A 17,443-nucleotide genomic window follows, 5' to 3' on the forward strand; every position below is an offset into this window, starting at 1 on the left:
TCCCTGACGGAGCAATATGCACTGAAGGTGATGCCCACCCAACAACCAGACTACACTAGGTGTACGACTCCGCCATTAACCTTGGTGACCAACCCTTCTCCATCGACCACTGCCAGCTCCCGACTTGCATGGCAGCCCACATATGCCTTATTCTCCTCCAGCTATATAAGGGTATGTAAAGGTGAGTGAAGGGATGAGTTTTTTTCTTACACGCAAAGACCTTCTTCGAGCTCTCAATTCTCTTTTCCACGCACACTCATGAGCTCAACTCTCAGCCCAACGCTAACTTGACAATTGAAGAGGTCACAAGGACCGTGCTACTCTCCGCTAATGTGTATTGACATATAGAATCGCCGATCCGATCGGGCGGTGGATGGAGCAGTAGAAAGGAGAGAGAGGAAAAGCCCGACTCTATAGTTAATAAAAGAAGAAAGGAATTAGAAATAATATAATATAATTTATTTAACCTAATTAGATGATATGAAATCCTGATAAAATTATATATTAATCCAGAAAGGAAGAAAGCTACATAATTAAAAAATTATTTAAATAAAAATAAAAATGTAATAGAAGATAGAACATAATAATCTAGCAGGATCACATATCTAACCCACTTAGTGGGATAAAAATGAAAATAAAAACGATTTGATTGTTGTTCTATTCGTTGACATGATAGCACACATGTGAAGTCATTATTTTAACGTACGCTACAATATGCGATGTAAACAAATATGTTATGTTAAATATAAGTAGTTTTAAATATTATACTAGATTTAAAATAAAATTATAATTAATTAATTGATTGACCCTACAACATGAGAAATTAGTAAATGCCCTATTTTCTTATCATAATCTTAAATTTTTAAAATCTTCAAAATACTCATAAAAGTATAATATTTAGCATATTATTAACATCGAAAAAAAATGTCAAAACAAACATCTAAGGTCATTTTACTTGAGTAAAAAAAATTACATATCATATTCTACTAGATAAAATAATGATATCATTAGATAGAGGATAAAATGATAAAACCTTGAAAAATGTCAATTCCTTAAATCTCAGAGACTTGTGAAATATATATATATATATATATATATATATAATGAACATTGTTAATAGATAGCATATAATTTCCAAAACTTATATAAAGTTGCTATGCACTAAGAGATCAGTAAGAATGATATAAAACTAATCTGTCGATTAAAAGATCAAGGCAAAGGAATATATCTAAATATTTTTTTAGAAAAAATCATGTATCGATACCAAAGATTGAGCCAATTCTTCTTTTTCATTGGGGGGAAATTTCCATAATAGTGATTACAAGGGCTAAGTATTCACTATAACTGCAAAGTGCACATGTTTCCTCATCAAAGCTTATCAAGGTCTTTAGTGAACAAATCCTAATCAATGGGCAAAAAGAATTTGAGAACTTTAATTAGCAATGCATCACCATTTCCATCAAAATTGCTTGCCTAACTCAACCTTTTTCACGAGCCGAACAGTGTTGTGGAAAATCGAATCCAGTATTCCTGCAACCTGATACATTTTGGACAGAGGTTCAGAAAAAAAATGGTCGAGTATAAGCAAATTAGAAATGCGAGAAGATCATCAGCTTTGTGGAAAAGGAGCGAACCGTGAATATGCCTCCAACGATGGCACAAATGTTGGTGATGAAGTGGGAGAAGGATTTTGGAACTTCAGTTACCAAGACCTGGAAATCAAGTTGGAATGTTTGGGAGAAGGATTTTGGGACTTCTGTTTTTTCAAAATAAATGTTAGTGACAAACACTGACCTGCATGGGAGACGGTTCGAAATGGAATTTGGCGACGGGGATGTAAAGACTATGCACCAAACTACTGTGGGCTGTGTACTCATACTCCTCGAGCAATTTGTTTTCTTGTGAAGATCTTCTTGACACTATTTCTGTTTTTACAACTTGGAGATAGTGTTCTATCTGCAAATAAAGAAAAGCAAAAACTTAAATTTACTGCTACAAAACTCAGCATGTTTTAAGCTAAACCAGTGAAGGTTGCATCAAAATGACCATTACAAGAATTCTAAAGAATAATACTTTAGAAGCAACAGACATGATATTATTAAAACTTACAGTAACATTATCGTGTGCATGATCACGATGAGTAATGTATGATTGTCCCATCAACCGATCGTGGCTTGCACCAAGATATGGTGTCAGTCTCTTCACTTCTGACATCATCCTGGTTGAGAGTTTTTTTCCAAAGGAAAATTGTGAAACAACATGCGAGACATTTATCTGAGATGGATCGAAGGAGTGTGCACCCGAGTGAGCTGAGAAAACAAGATTACCAGGAACCTGTATTCAGAAAACAAAAGAACACAGTAGTCCAATAATACGTTGCAAAATTCAGTCTATTGAATGAAGGAAAATGCCAGCACATAAATCTAAATACAACATACAACTGAAATTGATGCACTTATGAAAAAGAGACGAAAGACGGAAATTTTAACAAGCTTGGTTTCTAGCATATTATTAACTGTCTGCAAGTACAACGATAAGCACCAAAACTATCCACCTGCTTGAAACCAAGGATTCCTACCTCATCCACATTCATCAATTGTTAAAACCAAAGATTTTTCATTGCTTGATTTCAAAGATCCATCAGAGAAGCTTAATTACCTTCTTAACACGTACAAAACCTTCTATTCTACATCCACTAGTTAATGGTGCAGGACGTTTTGAGTGATTAGACTTATCCTCCAATGCCAGCACATGAGAATCTCTTGGAATAGCAGCAACAATAGTTTCCATCGCCTAAAATTGCCAACTAAAAAGTCAGTGCATAAATAAATAGATTATTGAGTTAACTTTTTTACACGCGGAGCAGCAAAGGAATTAATGTAAAACAATACTGTTAATTCATTCATCAACCAAATGCAAGAAATAAGTGGTACCGCTACTAAGCTGTCTGTGTCACGCTCTCCGTAGTAAGATTCATGCTCATGATGTCCATAGCTATCCCTGTGTCATTTGCAATACAAAAGAAACTACTGAAACATATTAAATAAACAGTCATTCTTTGATTTTTTAAATGGATCTTTTAGCATTTAAATTTGAAAGAAATATTCCAGAGTTGGTTTACACAGTGAATAAGAAATATATTTCTAGCTTTGTCAAAATTGCCACATGTATGTCAATAGTACATATTACATTAAGCTCATCGAAGCATGACCAATGTCCACTCCTAGGGATGGTAGCGAATCAAGTGCCTACTTTTTTGGGAGCGACCCAATCCCATTTGCATGTCTGCTTTGGATGATGACTATCTGAATCTGCTGAAACCCAATTTAGGTAAAACATGTAGGTACCCGTGGATAACCGAACCCGATTATCAGGCATAATTGGGTAAATGCAAATTAAACATATAGGATACTTCCGATTCCCAATTATCGTGTACCGATTATCATCCCTATCCTCTCCCATTATAATTTCAAGAAACTACTTCCAATCAAAATAATGTAACCCACCAGCATTCCTGGTATTTTGATTTAAAAAATTCAATGATATAAACTACACAGCCACCATGAACATGACAACTCCCACTCAGTTACAAATTTGAGTTACAAATAAAGGGAGACAAGAATATTTAGAAAGCAACTATGACCGAAGATGCAAAAAAAAGTTTGATAAGACATTAACTTACTTGACATCACTCCCTTTCCTGAAAATCCGGATAGATGGATAGCCTTGAATATGGTGCCTGCAATAGTATAATACTTATTGTATCTTCAGAGCAAAAGAGGAAAGACAGTATGTGAGTTTAAAAGCATTAGCACTGAAAAATCTAACAAATAAGTTGTTCTTTGGTTGAAAGCGTTCTTTTGTAAATGAAGCCATCTTTGTTTAAAAGCATCAATGCTGTAAAAAAAGCCATCTTCTTGTACTCATCTAATTACTTGTTAAACTTCAACACTGCTGGAGTTTGATAAATCATAGAGTAGAGGTGTTTAATCGAGCAGAAACAAAACATCATATGGGGATGTTTGTATAAGTCAAAAAGATCACTTCATATATATAACCTACAATTTGAATTTGGCTATCATGGTATTTTTTATAAAGAACAACTGTTCACACAAAATGTACCTTCTGCATAAATCCATTGCTTGAGTGCAATCCACTTTTCCTAACAATATTCGTCCATCCATGTCAGGATCATACCTAGAAATGGTAAAGTCCAAGTCCATAAGGAATGGTGTTTTCAACAAAAACTTAGGCAAGATTGGAAATGAGAGGAGTAGCAGCAATACCTTTCCTTCATTACTTTTGCTGCTCTCTCCCATGATGGTTTCTGAAAAAAATTATAAAAACATAAACAAAGAACTGAAGGTAAATAGAGACCTTTGATATCATTTATTAAAGAAGCATGTGCTTATAAGTGACCAATAGGAAAATTAATCAAGAACTTTCACAATAAAGAGTAGTATCATCAATAGGAAAGGTAATATAACTCCAATCAAAGTCATCCAAAGAATTTGATTAGATATCTGCAGAAGATGTGAGCATCTATCTCCATCGTTAGATTGTTCATGCTCATACCAGATCTAGTAGAATCTGTCCTTCATGCTAACTAATTCATAAACTAACTAACTAACTAACTACTAACTAACTATATATATATATATATATATATATATATATATATATATATATATATATATATATATATATGAATCTCCAATGAAGTTATAGCACTAACTACCAAAATTGTTGCATAAAAAAGGCTACTACGGTAATACAAACATTGTTCTACAGTCCAGATAGGGATGCAAACTAGTAAAACATCATCTTTGAAAGAAGGCAACAACCAGTAATCAACATTGTTCTATGGTCCAGATAGAGATGTAAACTAGCAAAACCTCATCTTCAGATGGATACAAGACAGACTCTAAGTCCAGCTACTCACAATTATCAATTACATTTCTAGCTCAGAGTTGTACAGTTTTTTCACCAAACAAAGCAAATGCTCACAATGCTAGTATTATTTATACTGGTAGCAATCATGCATTCTATTGAAGTGTAGACACTAAAATATTACCAGTCGATTGCTCCAATAACACCAGGGTGCAAAAAAATTGACAACTAGGATTGAATACCTGCAAAAGAGATTGCGTTGTGCATAAGGAGATTGCCACTTTCATTAATTCACAATCATATTTGCACAACATGCATCATAATTTTATAGTTCAAAATAAGTAGTTCTTAGATTCAATATGCAACAGAATATGATATCAACATTTAGCTGAACTATTAATTGCATGTTTTCTAATGAAAAACATGAAAGGTATTATTTATGCAAGCATTGTAAAGCTATGCATGGTTCTCTTACACTCAAGAAATTGTAATTAATGATGAGATTGTTGATTGTAGGAATACCAGAATGCTAGAGGAGGGTGAATAACACCTTGACCTGCAGATAACATCTTTTCTTTCTCTTAGGTTCGTGCAAAGTCAAAACATTGGTTAGCTTTTCTCAATTATGTTTTATGGAAATTAGTAACTTAGAGTATATACAGCGGAAACATAAGAACAATATAAATACATTACTAACTCAGAATATCACGTAGTTCAGACCTAGGTCTTACTCCACAGCCTAACGATCTATTAGATGGATTAAGTCTGAATTTCTCACTATAAAAGCAAATTCCTTTAGAGAGGTGAAGAAACCTCACCCAGAATATCTTCTTACAAATATACCATATAAGTACAATGAAAATATTACCAAGTGAATCCTTGTTGTGTATGAGTTGTAAATTCGAAGTCCCCTTGCACCTCTATATATAATGAGGGTGCATTTAAATAAAGGATAGGACAACTCATTCAGATAGCCTCTAGTTGAAATGAGTTGAGTCAACTATCCACTAGTCAATTGAAATCCTAATAAGAAAACCTTATCAGCCAATGGCTAGTATATAGTCGACTACTTCTGCATCTAGTCGATTGATAACACTTCCACTCAATTGCACTCAGTCGACTAAGTTGGATAAGTCCATAAGCTTATCTGCCAACAAGTTTTATCTTCAGTTGACTCCACGAGGATCCAATCAACTCAAACCATGTTTAGTCGACTGATACCCATGATAGTCACCTTAGCTAGCTGATCCAATCAACTCAAACCATGTTTAGTCGATTGATACCCATGATAGTCACCTTAGCTAGCTGATGTAGTAGGTTTTTCTTGTACAATGGTCAATTGACTCATCTGGGACTCTAGTCGACTCAATTAAAACAGAGAGCAAGCCTATTTTCCAACATAGAATTCTAGTCGACCAAGTACTCAACTAAACATCCAATCAGACATATCAATCAACTCAATCTTCAATTTTGCTCAACATAAACCTAGTAAGCCCTCACAAACTTTTAAGATCAAGCTCATGTTAAAACTATGACACAAATTCATATTCCCAAAATCATGAACCCACAAATTACAAATCACACAATCTCTCACGGCTTACTATTTTCCAATTATCACAATTTTACATCATCGACTGATACCCATGATAGTCGCCTTAGCTAGCTGATACTGTAAGTTTTTCTTATACAATGGTCATATGAATAGGCTCATCTGAGACTCTAGTTGACTCAATTAAAATAGAGAGCAAGTCTATTTTCCAGCATAGAATTCTAGTCGACCAAGTACTCAACTAAGCATCCGATTCGATTGAGACATATCAATCAACTCAATCTTCAATTTTGCTCAACTTACACCTAGTAAGCCCTTACGAACTTCTAAGATCAAGCTCATGTTAAGACTATGACACAAACTCATATTCCCGAAGTCATGAACCCACAAATTACAAATCACATAATCTCTCACAGCTTACTATTTTCCAATTATCACAATTTTACATCGTCCAAGAATCCACCTTTTCTTTGGACCTCAATCTCTTGGATGCACCAAGCTCACAACCTACTCCACATGTCATCCTTCACTACCACCTACAAAATTCACATCTTGCGACTCCCATCAAAACTGTCAAATTAGCTCCAAACTCCTTGTGTTGTGGTCCCTCAGATATCCCATACAACACTTATCTAAACTCTAACAAACCTCTTAAACTTTGAGTTGAACCAACTTGGCCATGCCAAGTCCACATCACAACTCAACCACATTGAGTTATAAGCTCTGCGAGCTTCATGTGCATATTACCAAGTCCCTGCAAACTCCATACACACATCAGTAAGACGAGCAAAATTTTATCTTAAAACCCTTTACCAACACATCAAAGCATCTTGATCGAACATGGCCACTCAAGACATGATTACACCAGCAATTAATAGATTATAGTAGACAGTGAACAAAGGTATGAAAATATTATATGGTGGAACTCGGAAGTTGAAACTGTCTTACCAAATAGAGTTGGATACTTATGTGAAAAGAAACATTTACCTAGATGTTAGACAAACCTAGTGACTTGAAGCGTTATAAACCTGATCATAAAAATCTGCTAACTTCAGTTTAATCAATTTGTCTGATGGGGTAATTAGCTTTTATATTTGTATGTTCAAGGAGTTCTAATGTCGAGTGTATAAAAGTAAGCTTAAATTCGAAGCTCATATAACTACAAAATGACCAGAAAGTTTGATGTTAAATTTACAAGTTTTCTTACCGGTGTGAATATTTTTCAAAATTCTCCGAAGTCAAAGAATCAGAGCCTTCACTATCCTCTTCAATATCATCCCCATGTTTATTTATAATGGGGATTGGTCCCGAATGAAATTCAGATCCAGTTGATACCAGGTTCGGATCAATTGAAAACTTGCGAACTGTTTTTGTAATATTTAACCTGTTCTGCAATTGGTGAATGTTGAAAAAGTTAAAATGCAAACACAAATATCACATACTGCTGTGTATCATTGTTTTAGCATTTCTAAGCAAGATAACAAAAAATAAGGTGATTGATGTGGCACTAAACCATGTAAAGGCCCAGCTAGTGTGGGAAAGTCAAGTGAACTATTGTTTAGAAATATTTAGAATTCATCCGTCTTTGTGAATCAAGTGAGGGATCCCCAAAGTCTCAGAAATGACTTCCAGATACCATCACAATCATATACATACCCCACAGTCCTATCAGCCTAGCGCCATTATGTTGAAGTTCCAATATGTCTCAATAGCCAGTAGACCTAAATCCTCATGATGTTCAAAGGGATGATGAGGCAAAAAAAGACCTAAATCCCCATGATGTCGCATAAAGAATGTCAAGTAGAAATGTATTTAATACCTTTATTACCATTACAAGTTAGATGAGAATCAGAATCTGCAAAAAGTAATGGCCGTAAATGATGAGTAAAGAAACTTACTGTTCCCAGTACATCGCTCACATCAACAGATGCAAATTCACAGGATAATGCTGGGAAACTACACATGAATTAAATATTGAATTGTTAGACAAGTTAAGGCGTAGATGGAATAATAAAAAGATTAATGTAGATAAAGCATTTATGTTATAGAGGCATAGCAATTAGCAGTGTCAACCAATAAGAAGTTAAGAACCAAAAGTGTTAAGCAATAGTAGCTTCAAGCAAGGATCAAATTTCCATTAAATAACCATTTCAGTAGTGATTTTTCAGCTATCCTGGTGGTATATTGAGCCAAAATTCCAGCATCTTTCAAGAACATATTTTTAAAGAAAAAGAAAATGAATAGCTAATTTAATATTCCTCGGAGAGGTATAAGTCCACCTCAGACGTGAGTTTTGATTCCATGGCTTTAAGTGAAGGTTAGCCAATTGCTGAAAGATCACATAAGCCTATATCTGATTAAACTAAGAACTACTGCTGGTATTAAGGGAATAAGAAGTCAAAACTAGAACACCTGCTGATCACTTATGTACGAGATGGATGCTAACCAGAATCCAGAGGCACAATAGAAACCTTTCATCTTTCTTAGTGCAGGAAAGTAAAAAAAATGCATGCAACATCCAGATTGTTAACCAACAAATGTGCGTGAATGAGAATCAAATTTGTTAAATAAATTTTCATAGAAACAGGAGGCGACTCAACCTTATGTTAAAATCAATTCGCAAAAACTCTCCATCTGAACTCCTATCAACAATTACAGATGTCGATGTGCTCACTGTCAAATAATTGTTTAGCTCCTGAAATAGAAAATTGAGTCATAAATATTGTAGAGAAAAGTCACAAGTACGATATAAAAAAAAACATTCTTTGTTAAATAAACAAATATCTAAAATATTTAATTTATATAGTGTATTTTTAAATTTCGTTCCTGTATATACTATTTGTGTTGAACATTGAAGAAAATGAAGAAAGAACTAGAAGATAGCCGGCCCGGTCCCACGGAAGTTTTCCACCGAAGAAAATTCTTGCAAATACACCGTAGCTGAGGATCGAAAAACCTTATGAATTAGTAGTTGTTCAAATCCCTTATCTTTTGATTCGTAACTAGAAACCAGGAAGTTAACTTTTCATAACTAAAATTTTCTTCAAAAGGGCACTTAATCATTTCATAACTTTCCTAGTTGGCTTTCCTCTGCTTTCATGATTTCATAATTGATCAAAGCATAGTGTGGCGTCTAAATGTTAAAGTCAAGTTGATGAAATATCAAAGGAGTTGTTAGAATATAGATTCTTTTTCTCCACAGCAGTTAGAATTTCCAAGGATGAAATAATAGTAGTCAAATTCATCCAAGAGTTACTGAATCAAAAAACATGACAGGATAACATTTATTTAACAACTTAATGATTAAAATCGCAAGCATAATCATTTCTCATAAATATAGAAAAGATCAACAACTAATTGCACCAAAATAAATTGACAAGGAAAAATGACAAACCATTCCAAACAAAAACATGATGGAGAATGCTGCTATGATAGATAATCCTGCACCAGAAACTGATGCCTCCGTCAAATCTCGGGGTATTTTCCTGTAGTGTAAAAGGAGGTTTCAGCACTAACAGATACTCAAGTCACTTGTAATTGTTTCTTACTGAGGTATCTCCTCTTCCATGCCAGAATGGGAAACAAAAATAATGGTTCAAATAGACATAAATAGTCCAAATTAACTGCATATTTACAATCTCATGCACAATGTACATTTTATCTGAATGAAAATTTTACTAAAATACTGTGAATTTGAGATAAGGAATCTAATGTCCCTTCCATAATCATGAACAAAGATACAAAAAGTGGTCGAAAAATTAGTATTTCATGTTGCATATCAATCACAGGCCTTAAGAATGAATGCTTTCATTGGAAAATTAGCCCTTAAAGGGACTTCAGGATTCATTGCCTTGTAATATTAAGTAAGGCCTACTGAATGACTTATTTCCAAATACATACTGTTAAAGAAATTTTGAATTCATATACCTACTATTAGATTTTGGCTAGTATCGGTATTTGTAATATCAAGGTTTTAAAAGCCTATGGAGGTGCCCCATGGTTTCATGTCATCATAAACACCAATTGCTCATTACCTCTTAAAGCTTCTGTGACTTAATCTCATGACAAGCCTGGTATCATTTTATGCCACCATCAGTTAAGGAATGTCCTCAAGTATCATATTTCATCCAATTAACTGATCTCTTCCATTTCATTTTCTTGAATTTTATTTTTCTCATACAGTTATTTCTAAAATGCATTATCACTAAAAGTTAGGGAGTTTAATAAATTAGCTGAGTAAACCAATTGTTGACTAAAGCAATATTTGAAATGCATATGCTCATGCAATGCTGTTAACAATTCATATGGATACATAGTATTGTACTATAGAAAGCCTTTCAAATAATGACAGATGAAAATATCATATTTAAACAGTAATGGGTCCTAACTATCAGGGAATGAAATAGGATTTCCATGATTCCAATTCAGGTTTAAGAGTTTCTTTAGTACATTTTCAGGGGAGACCTGTCATTGAAGTAAGAAACTAGTGCTACATATGCTTGATGATAGATAGATAAACCAAGAACATTGCTAAGGCTTAACGGTGCAACATTGTGCATGATTCAGGGCCATTTAGTTTGATAAAGTAAGCAAGTTAATTGCTTGTGAAGGCATTTCATCCAAGAAAAGGTGAACAAAACAGTAGAGTTAAAGCTTGAAGCTTATAAAACTTGTGAGGGTCTACATTTCTTCCTATAGTTAAATGAACCTAAAAGTTCTGTTACGGGTCTCCAAAAATGGCTAAAAAAAAAAAAAGAATTAGCATCCCAGTGTCAGCCTTAAATACCTAAAATAATCTTTGTTCGACAACTGAAAACCACCTACAGAGAACAAAAGACTCCAACAACTCCCACAAGCATAACGTATTTTTAGCAATCGAAATGACGGTTTCCATAACATTGATTAGAACACGGAAGAATGCATAACTTATAAGACCGTTTCGTTTTAAGCTTCATAAACGCGATAGACAACTAGCAGTGGATCAACTCAATGTCCACGAACAATAAAGTCCAATGTGCCTTCTCCATTTCCTCATCCACGAATAACAACCGCGCAAAGATTCCACAGTGCCTACGGAAGTTCATCGCAGATGCCCTAAGAATCAAGAAACAACAGAAGAACACAATCGACTAGGTGCGACAAGAGACGATCCGAGAGATCACAACAAGAATCAACCCGAATACAATACGGTCCGGTGGAAGGGTGGATGGATCCATGGAATAGTAGGAAGAGGAATGAGAAGGCCGAACCTGTAGAAATCAACGGATTTAAGCTTGCTTGCGGAGATCATGGCTCCAGCGATATAGAGATCCGTCAATACGTCGCCAAATCCAGTAGGGTTTGCGGTTCGCTAATCGAAAACGCGAGCGAGATGAGATCTCGAGAGCTTCCCTTCTCCTTCCCTTCCGCTTTCACAAAATATTTAGTCCTTTCCTTTTCGCACGTCGCATTCAAGGCCCCAAGTCACCCAATCTAAAATAAATGAAAATTAAAGGATTATGTTGCAAAAAAGAAAAATTGTTACTCAAAAGAATTTAACAGGTTTCTATTTTTTTTATTTATCTATATTTTAAATTAAAATTTTCTTTAAGAATGAAACATTTTTATCGATAAATATATTATATAATAGATAACAACTTGATAAAAATAATTTTATTCTTAAAATTTCTTCTCTAAAAATAGAATACTAATTGAGATTTAAATTGAATAAATTATTAATTAAAATATATTTTAAAAAATAATTAGAATATCTTGTAGAATAGATGAAGTCTAATAAGTATGAGTAATGAAGAAGTATAATAGCTATTGACAATGATAGAAGTTTAGTAAGTATTGACAATAAAAAAAAATCAACAGTAGAAGTTCAATAAGTATTATAGTAGATTAATCGATTGAAAGTAGAATCAATTAATTTAAATATTAATTGAATAGATACATAATTGATTATATACAAATATAGGTTATTGTTTAGAATAAAAGGAGATCAATTAGAGATTCTAAACCACTTGTAGGCTAAATGCTAGTGTCCTGTTGTCATGATCAACTATAGCTTTTTAATTTACCTCCTGACATATGATCGTGGAGATCGATCGTATGGAATCGCTGGAGTAGTAAATTCCACTTTTTACTAAAGAAACTAACATTAGATATGTTTCCTGACTATGTTTTTGATATATCTACTACATACTAAATTATAGACATATTGTTTAGATCCAATAAAGACAATTGAATCAATCGAGTTGAATAAATCAAATGAACCAATTCAACAAAACAAACCAAGCAGATAAGGAACTTAAACTAGAGATTGCAACAACTAAAGAAAATTAAGGATGAGCTCCTTCAAGCATGAAGAACCACCTTGTCGAGTAACACTTTGAAGCTCACTATCAATGTTTTAACTTCTGGTAAGATTTTATTCATAGGTTTTAACTAACAACCAAGAAATGGAACTACAAGGATTTGACAAAAAAATTTTAAAATAATAATAATAATCAAAATCTTCAATTTGTGAGCTGATATTCTTGTTGTCGTTGATCTTTCCTCTTTATAAGGAAATAGACAAGACCAGCCGTCAAAAAGTACTGTGTACAAGAACAAAATGGTCGAAACACATTTGTAAGAAGAGTAATAGATTTTGGAGATGTTTACATCAAAATTGCATCTCCCTTGGAAAGAACTATGAATCAGTTGAACTTGAGAACAAACAAACATCATACAAACAACTACATTGTGTCACTAAAAGATGCAAATACAATACAAAAATAAATCTTTGGCGATTTAGATATAGTAAAGAATCGAGATTTAAGATGGAATAATAGCTTAAGCAAGATGACGAAAACATAAATGCTTCACTTTTAGGATTTAAAGTTTAGAATTTAAACAATCATTTTTTTTGGATTGAGTATGATAGAAAAGTAGATGATCTTTGTGTTTGTGTGAGACTCCTCCCAATTAACGAGATAGGTCTGACATAGGTCTAGTTAGCTTGTTGACATGTCAATGACCTGAACTAGTGGGGTGACAATATGACAATTCAGGTCATGTGTTCCTTAGATTCTTAACACACCCCTTCGTCTATCAAAACATACTTTTAGGTTAGTAGATGTATTTCCTTAAGTGGTAGATGCACCCTTTTATGCATTACATGCACCTCTTGGAGTGATACATGCACCTTTTCAATTAAAGAAGGAATATGATAACAATTATCCACTTCTAAGAAAAGTCCATTAGGGAGTTTCAACAAATAAATTTCTATGACTTTGGCTGCAACCTTTGATCCATTATAAACTCATAAATTTGAATCTCTCTTAACCAATCTTCTACTATTGCTTAGCCCCTATATCTCATTACATATATATGAGCCACATCAGTATCCAATACTCAAGTGTCAAAGGATAGAATATGACATTCAATGATGAAGGTATCTGAAGCAGATGGGGCATCAGATGTCTTCTTCTTCATAAACTCAAGATAAATTTTGTAGTTTCATCTCTATGGATGTTTGCCACAATGGTGGCACGATTCTTTATGCACATTTTAAAATTTTATTTCGATAAACAAACAGCGGAAGCATAATAATCTAAATTATTATAACACGCGCATCAAAAATTACATGAGGATACACACACGTGCAAATATAATCATAGAAAAGATAGCATAAATAAATTATACATGTTGAATAACATGAAGCGGAAACGACATTAACTAGCAACTTTCAAAAAAGTTATCTTTACTCGTATCCATGCTCAAATCTCCACGAGATAACTTCACTAAGTCACATGTCGTGTCTCCGTTTTGATACTAGTCGAAAGAAGAAAACAAAGAGACCCGAGAGAGAATCCACGGTTCGATTCGGTATCCGACGGCTCAAAACAATTCGATGATACAAATTGAACTGAACGGAGATGATTAAGCCACCGTTTGAAGGTCGGATGACTTACTATCGACGAGGGGTAGTGGGCCTAATAGCATCAGAGTTCTGAGCAACAATAATTGCTCATCGGAATAATTGCCAAGGGCGGAAGAAAAAGTATTTCACGACTGGAATAACCTTTGCTCTCTAAGTTGCTTGGCGCAGTAGCTCCAACCCGACAATGGTGGCTAGCCAACGGAGGAGGGGGGAGGCTGGATGCTTGGATGATGGTAGAATGCCATTGATTGGTGGTCCTCTTGGACGGTGACACAAAGGGGAGAGCCCCTTATGGTCGGCGATGGCGGCAAGAGGAGAGAGGGGTGGCGGCAAGGAGGAGGAGAAGGAGAATAAGAAAAATATAACCTTTAGGTTTTCTAATTTTGTTAAATATCTCTTCTATAGAGATTTTTTTATAGATCTCTAATGGATTTGATTCACGAACCAAAAACCTATATCCATAGCCCAAAAAATCCAAACCAATAGCTTTAAATTTGATTCAAAATCAAACTATATTGGTTCAAAATTAAACCACATTTAATTAAAATCAAATTAATTTGATTTATAATTAAACCAAAAGGGTCAACTTTGTCTTCAAAAGATGTGGCACATCCGCGCTTTCATTCTGATAAAATATCTTTCATATTTTTCCCTTCGTCTGGTCCAACCAGACTCAATCTCTCTCGATCTGAAAATTTAATTCTTAAACTCATTTTATATCTTTTTAGATAATCTCGTAGTGCGTGTGATCTTATAGATTCTCGATTTATGTTGGTCATTCATAATTAACCATTAATTATAATTGATCATGAGTGACACCTAGTAGTACATCATGACTCTCAATTAATAAAAAAATCACAACTAATTTCAAAACCACTTCCAAACCTTTCAGCAGTTATAGTTGTTCATGTGTCTATTCATTTCACTGATCTTATACTTGCTTAGTTCAAAACATGGTCTATGAGTTAGTCCCTATTAGGCTGACTACGTCACATCTAGCTCAAGCAGTAGTTTCTTGTTTATGGATTCAAATTACTCAAATCTATATCCAAGAGGATCATCCTCTTGACATGTTTCTGCATTGATTAAAAACTTACGAGTAACAATTCTAACAAATAGTCATAGGATATACGTCTCCTAATAAAAAGAGTGGTGAATTCTCTATGGACTACTCAATCACCTTCGTGCACTTCGATTTATATTCAATCATCCCGGAGTCACACCTCCGTAGAGACGTTTGCTTAAGATGTCAAAGTATAAGTTTTCATGACTAAGATGACTTACATACCTTAAATCAAAAGAAACTTGTACTCGAACTGCAATAAGATCTTCATAAACATATATAGAATCACATGAAGTCTCATGGCATGTCATATCCAATGAACTAGTTATCCTTAATTAGCATCTATATATTAACTCTGAACATTCTAATATTTCCAGCAGTTAGAATCGGTTGCTTGTTAAATCAATGAGTCTAACATATACTAATCTTACACAATCAATGATATCCAGTCTCATCAATTCATCGACTAAGAAATATTTTAATACGTACATAATTACACTTGTAGAGATATCCATTAATATGATTCAATCATAATTTTTTCATACTATGTATTATATTATTGACCTCGTTAATTAAGTTTAAAATCTAATTAAATACATAGAGAATACACACTTAAATAATAATTTTATTTATTTAATAAATAATATATTATTTAAGATGATTATTATATCTTTTTAACCATAATATATAATAATGCTATCGTATTCTTTTCAGATCGATTTAGTCCTTTAGATAAGCAAATTAAAGTTACGATGAAGATACGTTTTTTTTTCTTTTTAAGGTGATATTGTAAAAATCACCTTCTTGAAATAGGAATAGTCCTAACAAACTTAACAAACTTTCAAAGTCTTAAAATTCTTTAGTCATGAGAGAGAAGTATTGGATGATTAAGCAAGAGTATTGTTTGGTTAATTCAAAAACACATGTGTGTCTTCTCCTAAAAAACTATTAAAAAACTATTAACTTGATTAATTTATTTTTAATGAGTGCATGATCATTTTAAAGGCCATATTTAATTAATCAATTAATTCCTACCAATTACTTTTTGCAAATAAATCTCCAAAATATAACTAATTTTAATTCATCAATCCATTTTTCATTATTTGATAACTATATTTTCTTGTAACAATTTACCAGTACCAATTCATTTATGACCACGAAGATGATTCTTTCATAATCTTGAATTGGCAAAGGGAAGAAATGATCGTGCAAACAAGCAATTTATCAGAAAAATCAATAACAAAGGGGAAAAAAAGATCTATTCCATTGCTTACTTGCCAATGTGCAGAAGAAACAAAAACAGACTTACAGAAGAGGGCAAGGGTTCGAATCCTGACAAAGTCAGACAATACCCTCCTGCGTCGTAACCAACTGCAGTTTTTCAATTTACCTCCTCACAAATGGTTGTGAGACCGATCGTGTGGAGCCGCTAAGATGACAGATTCCACCTTTTGCAAAAAAGAAAAAGAAGAAACAAAAACAAAAAAAAAGTTATTATCCACTGTGCATGGAAAATTAATTACATCGCCACAAGAAACATGGAGGTCTTGTTCATATTAAGATTGCGAGTGACGAGAGGAAATAAACTAAAGAAAAATGGCCACTTTGATTTCTCTTGAATGCGCTTTGGCTTGCAAACTACACATAAATTGCTCGTTCGGCTCGAAGGTCATTCTAAGAACAAAAATTTGTGATGAACCTTGCAGCAAGCAAACCCAATTTTGATGAGCATTGCAACAAACAACAGCTGGCAAAGGAAGACCAGATGACACTAACAACAGATCAAGAAGAGACTGCAAATGTTCCCTTTCTCTTTACGAATGAATCTTTCTTGCTTGTATTTGATTGAATTAAAGCTTCCTTGCACGACTTCAGTAGCCAGATCAAGAAGAGACTGCAAATGTTCCCTTTCTCTTTACGAATGAATCTTTCTTGCTTGTATTTGATAGAATTAAAGCTTTCTTGCACGACTTCAGTAGCATGCTAAGTTGCAACAGCACCTTCGAGGAGCCTTTAACATAATATAGAGTAC

The 17,443-nt window shown here is 33.8% G+C and overlaps 1 protein-coding gene across 2 annotated transcripts; it reads right to left on the bottom strand.

Annotated features, from left to right (window-relative positions):
• Positions 1 to 1,278: 1,278 nt before the first annotated feature.
• LOC141821119 (protein disulfide isomerase-like 5-4) lies at positions 1,279 to 11,818 on the bottom strand. 2 transcript variants are annotated; one of them, XM_074708495.1, is made up of 16 exons: positions 11,689 to 11,818; positions 9,834 to 9,924; positions 9,040 to 9,134; positions 8,338 to 8,395; positions 7,647 to 7,828; positions 5,075 to 5,132; positions 4,287 to 4,327; positions 4,123 to 4,197; positions 3,683 to 3,739; positions 2,934 to 3,000; positions 2,659 to 2,793; positions 2,110 to 2,334; positions 1,795 to 1,956; positions 1,635 to 1,712; positions 1,484 to 1,537; positions 1,279 to 1,401 (listed from the first exon to the last, which is right to left on the bottom strand). In XM_074708495.1, the coding sequence occupies exons 1-16, from the start codon at positions 11,727 to 11,729 to the stop codon at positions 1,369 to 1,371; spliced, it is 1,452 nt and encodes a 483-aa protein (XP_074564596.1). In that variant the 5' UTR covers positions 11,730 to 11,818; the 3' UTR covers positions 1,279 to 1,368. The 2 variants fall into 2 exon arrangements, with proteins under 2 accessions (XP_074564596.1, XP_074564597.1); XM_074708496.1 differs by having other exon boundaries at positions 1,281 to 1,537.
• Positions 11,819 to 17,443: the final 5,625 nt, after the last annotated feature.

The sequence above is a fragment of the Curcuma longa genome, chromosome 2 (genome assembly GCF_044706935.1).
Source record: "Curcuma longa cultivar G26 ecotype Majalengka, Jawa Barat chromosome 2, ITB_CL_G26_1.1, whole genome shotgun sequence".
NCBI classification, from domain to species: domain Eukaryota; kingdom Viridiplantae; phylum Streptophyta; class Magnoliopsida; order Zingiberales; family Zingiberaceae; genus Curcuma; species Curcuma longa.

What these genes read in the sequence shown, in the direction of transcription:
- LOC141821119 (XM_074708495.1), bottom strand. Translation starts at nt 11,729, where the DNA reads ATGATCTCCGCAAGCAAGCTTAAATCCGTTGATTTCTACAG. An exon ending in GTTTTGTACGTGTTAAGAAG is followed by an intron (nt 2,335 to 2,658) that starts GTAATTAAGCTT and finishes TTCTGAATACAG; the next exon opens with GTTCCTGGTAATCTTGTTTT. An exon ending in CTGTTCGGCTCGTGAAAAAG is followed by an intron (nt 1,402 to 1,483) that starts GTTGAGTTAGGC and finishes CCCATTGATTAG; the next exon opens with GATTTGTTCACTAAAGACCT.